We start from the raw sequence: 12,005 nt of genomic DNA, 5'->3' as shown, positions 1-12,005 counted from the left end.
GGACCATCATCTCCTGGGTCCCGTCCAGCCCTAACATTCCAAGTCCACAATGCAATCAGCACCTTGGACGACATCTTACTTTAAAACAGTAGCTGAGGAATCTCCTAGACAGTTCTTTTTGAGTCCTTTGATACGGAAAAGAGCTGCTCGCACTGCACTGGGCCCAGGGAAATGGGGGCAGGAAGCCAGGGAGGGGTTTTGTGGGGGGGTTGCTTAGAGCAAAGCCAACCCAATGAGACTCTTAGTCCAGATATTAAAGAAGTAGCAATGAGCAGGGAGCTGGGGCCTGGGGGTGGGTATCCTTAGTCTCAAGGGCATCTCCAAACACACCTTCAGGGGGCACTCAGAGCAGAGGGGATGCTCTGTGCACAGGTCTAAGTCATCCTGTGACACGGTGGGAGTGCTGGATGCATAATGGCTGGGCAGTCTGCTCAGTTGGACCCTCGGGCCCACAAAAAAAGCAGTAAGGTATTTACACGGGTGCTGTTGAAGCAACAAAAGCAAAAACTCTCCTTCCCAGGCCTGGGGCAGGAAGACGGGCAGGTGGTCAGACAGCTAGGGGGCTGGCAGGCTGGGCTGGGGCTGCAGTTGTCTGCAGATCAGTCTGTTGGTTTGTGGAGACCCAGTCACATCGGGAGAAGCTCATCAACTGACTCTTAGAAATGGACGGGTGTCTAGAAGTCCAACAGCGCTACCATAGAAGCCCAGAGTCCCTGGCAGGAAAAGGGGAAGGGAGTTTCAGGCGAGTGGGGGGTTGCTGGGGGTTCGGTCTCATTGGGCCCCTCTGGCTGTGTTCGGAGGGGGCTGGGAGGCTATGGCCTTCAGTGATATGTGTCATAAGTGCTTGGCGCCTGCCTGGCTCCTGGGGTCAGTGACGGTCGTAGGCCGTGGCAGCTGCGGGCGGGGCAGCTCCTCGGGCAGCGGCGCTGTAATAGTACGGGGAGCCTGGAAGAGACAGAAGAGGCCACGGAGGTTGGAGGGAGACCTTGTGCCCCCAGCTCCGTACCAGGGGTCCCCTTTCCACCAGTGTCCCCTGCCTCTGTCTCTTCCTCCCCCTCCCCCAGTCCAGGCCACTGTCCTCTCTCACTAAGATCTCAGTCCCTGATCAGGGCCGCTGCCTGGTCATAGGTTTCAGGCCCTCCTCACCAGCTACAGCTGGGGTGGGCAGACCGAGGCCAAATCCACCCGCCCCCTGCCCCCCCTCCTGCCCCCACGCTGCTGCCTGTTTCAGTAATTAACGCTTGACTGGGACCAAACCTTGCCCGTTCGTTTCTGTATGGTCTGCGACTGCTTTCATGCTGCTACTGCAGAGCTGAGTACTACAATAGCGACCACATGGCCTGCAAAGCCTAAAATATGTACTATCAGACGCTTTACAGAAAAAGTTTGCCAGTTTCTGAGCAAGATGATGAAAAGTCATCACTTCGTAGTCTGGCCTGTGGAAGCTTTGTGACCTAGCCCTGCCGACCTCTGGATTTCCCTCTAGGACCACCACCCCTCCGGCTCACTCCCAGGCACCCCGCTCCTGCAAAATCACACTCTGCAGCCATCTCAAGTATACCAGAGGCCTAATGGCAGCTACCACAGGCTGAGCACCTCCTGCCCCTTTACACACGTTGTCTGATTGAATCCTACGGGGCAGGTAGAGCTAGCCCATTATATCCACTCGCACGCCTCCGCGCCTTTTCCACGCTCTGCCTCCTGCCTGGAGCACGTTGGCTGCACCTTCACCCCCTTTCCTGTCTGCTGAATAGTGCCGCCTCCTTCAAGTCCGAGAGCCCCTGTCTCCTCCTCTGGGGTGCCCCCTGTCCTGAGCCCACACCGTGCTGCAGGCTGGACCACGCGCTCTGATCATCTCTTTCTGTGCTTCTTCCCCCTCGCCTGCACGGAGAGCCCCACACAGGCAGGGGCTGGGTTCTGCTCTGCTCGGTGTCTATCGCCAGCCCCCAGCCTGGAGCCTGGCACATGGCACGTGCCCGGCTAGGTTTGCTGAGAAAATGAGCAACAGCACTGAGTGAACCAACAATAGTAAAGACCCTGCCCATTCATTCATTTATTTTCCAACCCTATTGGGTGCAGCGCTGGGCAGTAATGAACAAATGCAGGCCAGTGTTCAGAGTCAAGAAGGGGGTCAGAGCTCTGAGAAAAGAGCTCTGGGAATGCAAGATTATTCTGGCAGGGTCAGGCTTCCTGGAGGAAGCGGGTTGGGTTGAACTTGGAGGACATGAAGATTTGGATATGTGAGTACGTGGGCGAAGGGCAGGGGGCAGCCCTGCTTCCTGTGACCTCCAGACAAAGCCAGCGTGGGGCATTTTTTACTGATGCTGGGTTCTTCCCACTGTCTCGGGGCTGCTCTCTTTAACTGCCTGCTTTGGATGAGGCCTGCAGGAGCCCTGCTCTGTGTTCAAACTCCTCTCCAGGGACAAAAGGGTCTGGGGGGCTCAAGGGGATGAGCAGATTCTCAGAACCACAGAAGTTAGAGACACTAGGCTGTCTCTTCCTTTTACGGGTGGGGCTGAGGGTAGTAGAACTGAGGCTCAACCACTCATGTGCCCAAAGCCACAGAGCCTCTCAGGGCCAGAGCCTGGTGTGGAATTCTGGTTGTCGGCCCCTAGTTCAGGACTCTTTCTTCCATGACACAGTTCACAGCCTGTACAGCTATGTCGGAGGGCCGTGTTTATCCAAGTGGATAGCAGCTGGGGTCCTGTCAGCCACTGTAGACCACGTGTCTGCTGGGGCAGGAATAGTAAGCGTCTTAATTCCCCAGGGGAGGTGCCTCATACTTATTCTGAAATCTCACCCAAATCCAAACCAATCCCGGCAGTTCTCCCAGATGCCGTAACTGGGCACCAAGGCCTGAAGATTGCCAGTCAGGCTGTCACTCCTGGCTGAGTGAACCTGGACAAGTGGCTTCACTCCCCTGAGCCTCAGTTTTCTCATCTCTAAAAGGGGGGTCACAGTGGGGCTATACGAGGGCACCATGAAGTAAGGATGTGAAGGTGCTCTGGAAATGGACACTTTTCTAAGCCCTTTATATGCTTTAACTCTTTTAATTTCCACAACAATTCTATCAGGTAGGCACTAGTATTGCCCCCATTTAGCAGATGAGGAAACTGATGCACAGAGAGAATAAGTAGCTTGCCCAGGGTCACGCTGCTAGGAGGTAATCAAGAGGGCAGGGTTAGCATGTGCCACCGCCCCTCCAATCCCAGCCCCATTTAGTGGGTAAAATTCTCCCTCCCCAGCCCCCAGGAAGGCAGCAATGGCTCAAGCAGCAGTGACGATGGGGGCGCAGGCAGTGCCTTGCTGTGCTGTTCCGGAAGGTATGGACACCAGTGCCGTGCTGAAGTATTCCCAGAGATGGATTTTTCTGCTGCCTTCTGTCACCTCCCTGGTTGGAGCCCTGACTCAGACACCTGGCAGCCTCCTCTGCTCTCTCTCCTGAGGGAGGGGAGCAGTCACCCACAGAGTATCTGCGGTGCCAACCCAGCATCCCAGGTGAGAGGGGTGTGTGTGTGTGTGTGTGTGTGTGTGTGTGATGTGAGGGCCAGCCCCATGGGCCCGAGCATGGCACAGGAGCAGGAAAACCACAGGGGCTGCCCCCGCAAATGAGGGACAGGAAATCCTGGCTCAGGCCTCAGAGTTTCCCAGGGGCCAGCTCTCACCCTGGGCTCTGACTCGCTTCCCTCTCAAAGCCTAATCTCATGGCCAGGCTGTCCAGTGACCCCAGTGCGAGGGCTCCATGGCAAAAATCAAAAACGCTTGCATTTACCGTGAGAAATGAAAACATCACCTCACAAAGCGCTCTGTCTTCCTGGTGCCCATTAGACCTCCAACTAGAATAAACTTGTCCTTTCTTCTGTCATTTTTCCTCTTTAATTCACATTATCATCAATTTACTTCTTGACACAGTCATTCCGGGCTCCTACTCGTTCTCTAATCCCTTTACAGTGGCCACAGGCGCTCCGGTTCTAATCCTAATTGACCGCAGCGGCCTTTCTTCCTGCCGCCAGCCTGCCACCCCGCCTGCCCGGGGCCCCAGTGGGATGCTGGATCCCGGCCACCCTGGCTGGGCTGGGCGTGGGCAGACCGCAGGCAGCTCCTGGGGAGGAGGCTCGGCGGGAAGGGAGGCTCTCCTGCAGCTTTGCTAGGTGGCATTGCTCATCCAGGTGTGGGCAGGGTGTGTGAGGGTCCCACCTGTTTCCACAGCTCCCACTGATCTAGCAGAGCACAGAGGCACCTCAGAGCAGGTTTCCCCACTGGCACCCTCCCCAAGTAGCAAAAATACTCTGCTTCTCCAGCCCAGTGGGATTCTTTCAGCTAAAGCCCTGAAGACATTGGGGAAAGGGCAGGCTGGTAGATGGGAGCGGGCCTGAAACTTATTTGCAAGACTGGCAGAGCAAGCCTGGCATCTCACTCATCTTCAGGAAAGTGGGATCACTGCATTCCGGGCCTCAAGAGAGCATCGTGTTCAGCTCCCGCTTGAATGAAGCTGCCAGTGGCCACTATCCTCATTTTACACCTGAGGCAACTGAGGCCCAGATTGGTTGATGACCTGACCGTGATTCCCCAGGTTACAGACTTGGGCAGAGCAGGGGCCATTGCTCATGTTTGTAACAGCCCAACATTGTTTAAACTTTTCTTGCGTTTGCAGAGTTTTCTGTGGTATGAGGCCTGCCTCTTTGAGTTAGAAGTCAGAACTCATTCTCCCAGTTGCCTTTGCTGCTAGAGCACAGGGGCGTCACCTCGGTCCTGCCAATTAGAATCTCTTGAGTTTGACCTCATTTGGGAGGGGAGCAGCTTGAGGAAGTGGGCTGACAGACTCTACCTGCTGGAGGTGGGTACAGAGGCAGGGCAGAGCTCTCAAGCACCCCAGCTGAAGCAGTAGCACAGAGCGGGCTGCTTGCGGGTACCAACAGTGGAGGCGTATACGCTAGAGCAGCCCTGGAGTTGTTCCTGGCTGTGTGTCCCATGCCTGTCTCTTTGGTCCTCCTGGAGATTCTGGGAGCCCCCAATATTCCTTAATAAATTAACTTTCTGCTTAAACCAGCCAGAGTGGAATCTGTTGTTTGCAACTGAAAGCCTGACAGATAAATACAATAACCTGGCTTTCAAAAATAGATCAGCGCTGTTCTCATGGCATACAAGGTCTGAGTATTTGGGATTCCCAGGCTTGTTACTATGGAGAAATGAGCCTCTTTTCCTGGCTGTAGTACTGTTCAGACTGAATTGGTCAGGAAGAGTAAGAGTACCACATCACACACTGATTATGAATACAGGCTCTAGAGTCAGGGTGATGGGAGTTTGAGTTCTCATTCTGCTGCCTGCATGCTGTGTGACCTCAAGTATGTTAATTAACCTTTCTGAGCCTCACTCTTCATCTGTAAAGATAATATTGATACCTTGTGCCCCCTAGGACTGTTAAAAGGATAAAATGAGGTAACCCACATGAGGGGTTTTTCCCAGTGCCTGTATAATTAGCAAGTGCTCATTTAGATGAACAGAGTTTTGATTCTTTTTCCTCTTCTCCACACTGGTTCTGGACCCCCTCAAGTCACTGAGCACATCCCAGCACAGATACACTTGCCTGAGGCTCTCTCACCCCCCGCCTGTGAGCTCCCTGGGACATTGTCCACAACTTTTCCACACCAGACACATAGTCCATGCATATAATTGGGGATATGAACTGGATTTCACTCCAGCCTGAGCGGCAAAGGCCTCGGATGTGGTCTAGTCCCACCTTCCCCTTGACATCCCCTTGGGGTCCTAGCTGCCCACACAATCAGGTGCAGACTTCTTAGTGTGGCATTCAAGGTCCCCCACCTGTGGCCCTACCTCCTACTCCATCCCTTTGCTATGCTTGCCTGAGCAGCTCCCTCCTCACTTCTCTGATTCTTGAACTCCCAGGCAAATCAGCCTATCAGATACCTCATAAAAATTAGAAAAAGCAGCCATACTTCTGTGCCAGGGCTTGGGGCTTTGTGCCATGCATGGGCTCGATTTCAGCCCCCACTTGTCCCCTTGGGCAGTACACGACCATATGTGGAGGCCCTAGGTCAACATGGCTTCCTTGGGGTCATATCCCCATCACAAGGAACCCCTCCTGCAGCCTGGCCCAGGCTTCCTTTGTGCCACATCCCCTGTGGGTCTCACAGCAGCGCTGGGACCAGGGCTCTCTATGAGGCTGATTTGCAGGGAGTGGCTCCCAGGCTCAGGCCTCCTGACCCATCCCTCCACCCCAACCCCTGCTGAAAGACTCGGTTCAGGGTCAGCGTTTGCCTCCTGAAACTGACAACTGGGCCAACTCAGAACCCAGGGCCTCTCAGGGGGGTTGTTTAAGGAAAAGCATTAAGTAAGTGGAGACCTTACCTCATACTTAGAAGTAATTTTTACCAAAACCAAAAAAGAAGTCTGAGCAATCAGTCCCCAGATTCAGCCCCTCCAGGAGTCCACAGATGGCAAGAACCCAGTCTGCTATAAAATGAAATATTCAGGCACAGGGCCTGGAGTGCTAGTTGGCATTGTTCCTTATTTCACCTGAAGTTCTGCAAGCTACACCAAAATGCTTTGGGCGGCCCAAGGCTCAAACTCATGGGAGGATTGCAGCCAGGAAGGGATGGTGTCTACGTCATTGTCTGTCCTAATCACCAAAGCAGGTTGGGGAAGGGGCCAAGGCTGTGACTTCATGGCCTCCTTCACAGACCCATGCCTAGCAACTTGAGTTTGAAGACACCAGGTTCTTGCTTTTTTGATAAAGTCTATGTTTCTCAGTCCTGAAATAATTCAGGATCCAGGGAAGTAACAGGTTCTTAATTAAGCAGGCCTTATTAAGCTGTACAGATAAACCTGGATGGTCTCAGAGGCCCTTCCATGCCTGACCTTAGTGGAAATTCCTCAGCTGACTGCTGGGGAGAGATCGGTGTTGCTGCCTACAGGCTGATTCACTGGCTCTGCCCCCAGGGTGTGTGACATCTGTGAGCACTGAGCCCCTGCTTCATGCTCCAGAATCTTCAGCTCCAGCTGGCACTCACCAGCTGGTCTCATGTAAGTTCATTGCAACAAAACAAAGGGCTCTCCTTGGCCTTTTGAGGGCTGAGTTAGCCCTGCTTGGTCTTTGGGGTGGCCCAAATATCTTTGATGATGTACACAGATCAGGCTGGCCGCAGCCATGGACCATCTGCAGTCTGAGGCCTGGGCAGAGTCTGGGCACCAGCTGAGCTCGGAACGGCATGACTTGGCAGGCCTTCAGCCACAGGGCAACCCATTTCTAATGGAGCTGGCTCTAGTGGTGTCCATGGCAGACATCACTAATCAATATCCATGCCTCAGAGTCCTTACCAAGACAGATAGCCACTACCAATCAATCCAAGTTGGTCTCCTGGCTGCTCTTGTTTAGAGATTTCTCACCAAAATATTCAATGATTCTTAAGAAATATGTTACTCTTGGGCAGGCACTTTTCCTACCTTTCTCCTTCTCCCTCAATGGCCTTTTTAAATCTGTTCCCCCTCTGTGCCATTTTCCCTTATCCACTAAAACATCGGGGGGAGCACTGAGGGCATAAGCAGGGCTGGAGTGGTGTTTACTGTCCTGAAGCCCCATCACAACTCCCACGTTGCAAGCATCTGGGGAGAGCTACCCACCCCACCTCAGTGACCGGACCTGAGGATATTGAGGGACCCTCGCCCAATGAGGGAGCCCAATGGGGCAGTTGATGGCCCAGGGGCCCCGCAGGGCCTCCGCCAGTACTCACCGAGCAGGCCTGGGTTGGGGAACCTCCAGGAGTCGTTGTACGAGGGGTACTGAGGGTGGCTGTAGGGGCTCCCGGAAAACTCACTCCCTGCATGTGGTGGGTGGAGAGAGAAACAGGAACCAAATGTCAAGTCAGGTTCGGAAAATGCCAATGGTATTTGTCTCTTTCATAAACTGCGGGTACTTTGTGTAACCAAGAAAGGCAAGTCCGGTCCACCCCCTTATCAAGTGGACAGCTGTCATTGGCATGGTCTACATTTTCCCCTATAACCTTTTTCTTATTAGTGGGATTGAATACCAACCTCTCACATGTGTACCATTGGATTACCATGTGCCAGGTGTTCCCTGGGGTTATTGACCCATTTTACAGATGGGAAGACTGATGCCCAGGGTCTCTCACAAAACAGCCTGGATTCACCCAACCCAAGTCCAAAGGCCCAGACTGCTTGGTTCTCAGCAGTAGCCTAAAAAGCCACTCAACAGCCAGCTACCTATACAACTGCTGAGAACCAAGCAGTCTGGGGCTTGGGACTTGGTTCTCAGCGCTGACAGAGGCCACTCCAGGACCCCAGTGTGGGTGCAGTGCCACTTCCATGTGTTTCCTGAGTGGCTCTGGACTGGGAAGCCAAAGATGACCCCAACTCTAGTCTAGACCTCTGTGCCGTGAATCCAGAGAGGACTGCTCCCCAGGCCTCAGTCCAATGGGGAAGAGGAGACAAACTCAGGCCCCCGGCACTTTGCTGAGATGAAGGGACAAGCTGAAGGGCTGGGGGAGCACGGAAGAGCGACTGGGGGGGCCTCCTGGGCGTGGGGAAAGGACCGAGAGCTGCAAGCTGCGCCAGGTGGAGAGAGCAGTGGGTGTGGGCGGGCAGAGCCGTAACTGAGGATGGCTCACTCTTGCCCAGCTGTTCGTGGAGCCATGACGCTTGCGTCTGGCACTTCCTTGTGCCCTCACTTCCAGCCACAGGAGAGCCTCTTTACCACTAGCCAGTGTCAGGAGAGGAGCTCAAAATCCCTGCCCTCAAACCTTGCTGCCCTGGCTCTGTAGCAGGACAGGCCCCTCCTGTCTCCTCCCTGTGGCTGCAGCTCCTGGGGTGTGGCAGCCCCAGTGCCTGGCAGCAGTTGTATAGGTAGCTGGCTGTTGAGTGGCTTTTTAGGCTACTGGTTACAGAGCATGTGGGCCCCACCCTGGCAGTGGTGACAGGAGTCACACAGCCCCATGAGACCACCCTTGCACCATCCATGCTTCCATGGATTCTTGTTAGGGATGCCAAAGGGCCGAAGGGCAGGAGCCTCTAGAAGGACAGCCAGCCAGAAGTCAGGACCTGGAGCACTGCTTTCTCTCTGGGGGCCTCGGCCCAAGTGTAGGGGCCCCAGGGCTCCACCAGGTACAGCAAGAACAATAAAGCAGGCCCGAGGGCCCGCCGCTCCCACCCCCCGGGCCCAGCCAGCCTCCTCCCCACTTCCACAGGCAACTGCAGACAAGGCATGCGCGTGCACACGCGCACGCGCACACACACACACACACACGCACGCGCGCACACGCACACATGCATTCCTCCTCTGGCCTCTCTGGGGGCCACTCCCAGCCTGACAGGCTGAGCCTTCCAATTCTCTGTTTTTTATGCCTCAGTGGTCAGGGTGTCAGGTTCCAGCGTGCAAGGGAGAGCATGGTGACAGTGCTGGGCCACAGCAGCCCAGCCTCTGCATTTCTATCAGCGCCACGGCACCTCCTCCTCCTCCTGGGGGGTCGGGTGGGGGAGCAGAGCCACAAGCCGCCTGAAGAAGGGGGACAGCCACCCTCTCCCCAGGGTTCTGGACACCCACAGAGCTGCCCCATCAGAGGCGCTTCCTGACAGCACTGCGCCTGGCCCGGAGCATTGGACTACACCAGCAAAGGCCGTCTCTGCATCTCCATCTAGCAGCATCGCGCCTGTCTGCCAGGCCCAGCTCCAAGGCCACCTCTTTCAGGAAGCCTTGATCTCCAGCCCCCAAAAGTGCAAGTCTCGGGCCTGTTCAGCTGGAGTTAATTAATTAATTGTATCCTTGTTGTCCATCCCACACCCTCCCCTCAACTCTGCCAACCCTTTGCCAAATTGGCAAAGGGCCATAAACAGCTCCAACTCCTCGAGAGGATATACCTGTCAGTGTTGCCCACCATCCTCGACCCTGTCCCCACCTGCCTGACTTTCTAGAATCCCACTCAGATACCTCTTCCTCTGGGAAGCCCCTCTCCTGCCCCTCCTGGGGCACACCCTGTCTCCCGCTGTGCCCCACAGCGCCAGATTTGCCCTGACCTGCACGGGACTCTCCTGTGACATGGAAGCGTCTGTCTGCAGGTCAGTGTCTGATTCCTCTCAGCACCCACATGCCACCCACCCCCAGTGTAACACCCCGTCCACAGCAGACAGTCGTTGCTCCATGAACCGCTGGTAGCTCGCTGCCTCTACCTGTAACACGACGCTCTTGTCCACATGGCTCTCTCCCTCACCTCCTTCCAGGCTTTGCTCCAATGTCACCTCTGAACCATTGCATTTCCAATGGAAACTCCTTCCACTTTCCCTGCTTAACTTTTCTCCATTGAGCTGATCACAATCTAACATATCTAACTTATTGTGCTTATCTTTCTTGTTAATTCTGCTTCCTCCACTAGGATGTAAGCTCCATGGGGGCAGGGAGTTCATGCCTCTATCTCAATGTTTAGCAGGCCCTGAAAACTATTTGTTAAATGAATGAAAGAATGGGAACTCCTCCCATTCGTTCACAGATGACGGCTTTCACTGCTTCCATTATTAGTACTGATAGCCAGGGGTGTATTGTGCACCTGCTGTGTGCCAGGATTCAAACCAGTTTATCCGATCCATTGCCCAGGTTCCATCCACCACGCCATCCTGTTCCTGGTGGAAGAAATGAACCCCCAGGGACCCACCCTGCCTGCTGTGTTTAGAGCACTGGCATGGTGGTACCTTCGGCGGGGCCCCTGTCCTATGAAATGCCCTGTGAGAGTGTGCCCTCTGGGTAAGGGGAGCTTGACGGTCTCTGGGGCATGAGGCAGACCTCAGGGCTGGTCCAGCCACATGCTGGGGACTCCAAGATGGTGTCATTATCTGAAGTGCCACACAGGCAGCTGGCTGGGTTTAGGGAGTCCTCACCCATGAGCTGTGGGGAGACCAGGTCCTCAATTGCCAAGAAAGCTGCCTGTCTGTGGACCCGGACTAGCTCGGCCACAAAGATGGCTGGGAAGCAGCAGACCACCCAGATTCAAGCCCACATGCTGCCACTGAACGCTTCAGAGCAAGGGCTCTGGAGCCAGACTGCCTGGGTCCAAATCCTGCGTCTGCCTCTTCCTAGCTCTGTGACCATCAGCAGGTTACTCAACCTCTCTGCGCCTGTTTCCTCCTCAGTAGAGTCAGGACAATTAATAGATCCCACTGCACGTGGTCACTGTAAAGACTGAATGAATGATACACAGTGTCTGGCACGCAGTGACTGCTCAGCAAATGTCAGTCACATGACAATGACCTGACATCGGTCACCAAGGCCTCCTTGGCATCTAGAATCTCATTTAACCCTCCTGACAGTCCTGTGAAGCTCACGAGATGGGTGCAACTGTCTGCATTTTACATGTGAGGAAATGGAGGCTCAGGAAGGTGTGGGGGGACTTGCCCAGGCCAGGAGGCAACTCCAAGTCCAGCCTCCTGTCTCCCAGCCCAGGGCCCTCTGCCCATGTGACACTGCCTTCCCACCCTGGGCCTCTGTCTTCCATTTGTAAATGGGCAGATCAGACCAAGTGATGTCTAAAGGCCATTCCTATCTGCGGAGCCTGAATTTCACTTCTCAGGGGCCACAGTGCTCCCAGCAGGGAGGGAGGCCTCTCCTTGAGGCTCTGTGGGCCCCCACCTGATGATGGGTTTCTTTGGGTCTGGAGGCTCCAATCTCCTGCTGTGTCTCCCCTGCTTGAATTCGCCATCATCACGACACCTGAGGCACATTCACCTTCTTTCCTTCAAATCTTAGGACCGCAGCTTAGAAAAGAGAGCCTGGTCCAGCCAAGACAAGGTCTGGGGAAAGCACTGGGGATGCCTTCTGGGTGGAGGGGAGCATATGAGCCAGGATGGGTAGGAGTTTGATATGCAGAGGCAGACAGGGCATTCCGGGCACAAGCAAAAGTCTGGGGTGGGATGGACAGAGTGTGACCCCCGCACAGCCAGGTCTTCATGAGGCCCCAGCAGAGGCAAGCTATGGAGCAGAGTGG

The 12,005-nt window shown here is 54.8% G+C and overlaps 1 protein-coding gene across 1 annotated transcript in view; it reads right to left on the bottom strand.

Moving 5' to 3' along the window:
* Window positions 1-868: 868 nt before the first annotated feature.
* PAX5 (paired box 5) overlaps window positions 869-12,005 on the bottom strand; it is a 165,481-nt gene continuing 154,344 nt past the window's right edge. The window contains exons 7-8 of the mRNA XM_060013382.2: window positions 7,752-7,838; window positions 869-945 (exon numbers count right to left, since the gene is read on the bottom strand). Of these exons, the coding sequence (XP_059869365.2) occupies window positions 869-945; window positions 7,752-7,838 (164 nt within the window). The remainder of the gene's footprint in view (window positions 946-7,751; window positions 7,839-12,005) is intronic.

The sequence above is a fragment of the Delphinus delphis genome, chromosome 6 (assembly GCF_949987515.2).
Source record: "Delphinus delphis chromosome 6, mDelDel1.2, whole genome shotgun sequence".
NCBI classification, from domain to species: Eukaryota; Metazoa; Chordata; class Mammalia; order Artiodactyla; family Delphinidae; genus Delphinus; species Delphinus delphis.
The sequence above is the reverse complement of the archived record's forward strand: the minus strand, read 5'-3'. Positions and strand labels throughout refer to the sequence as shown.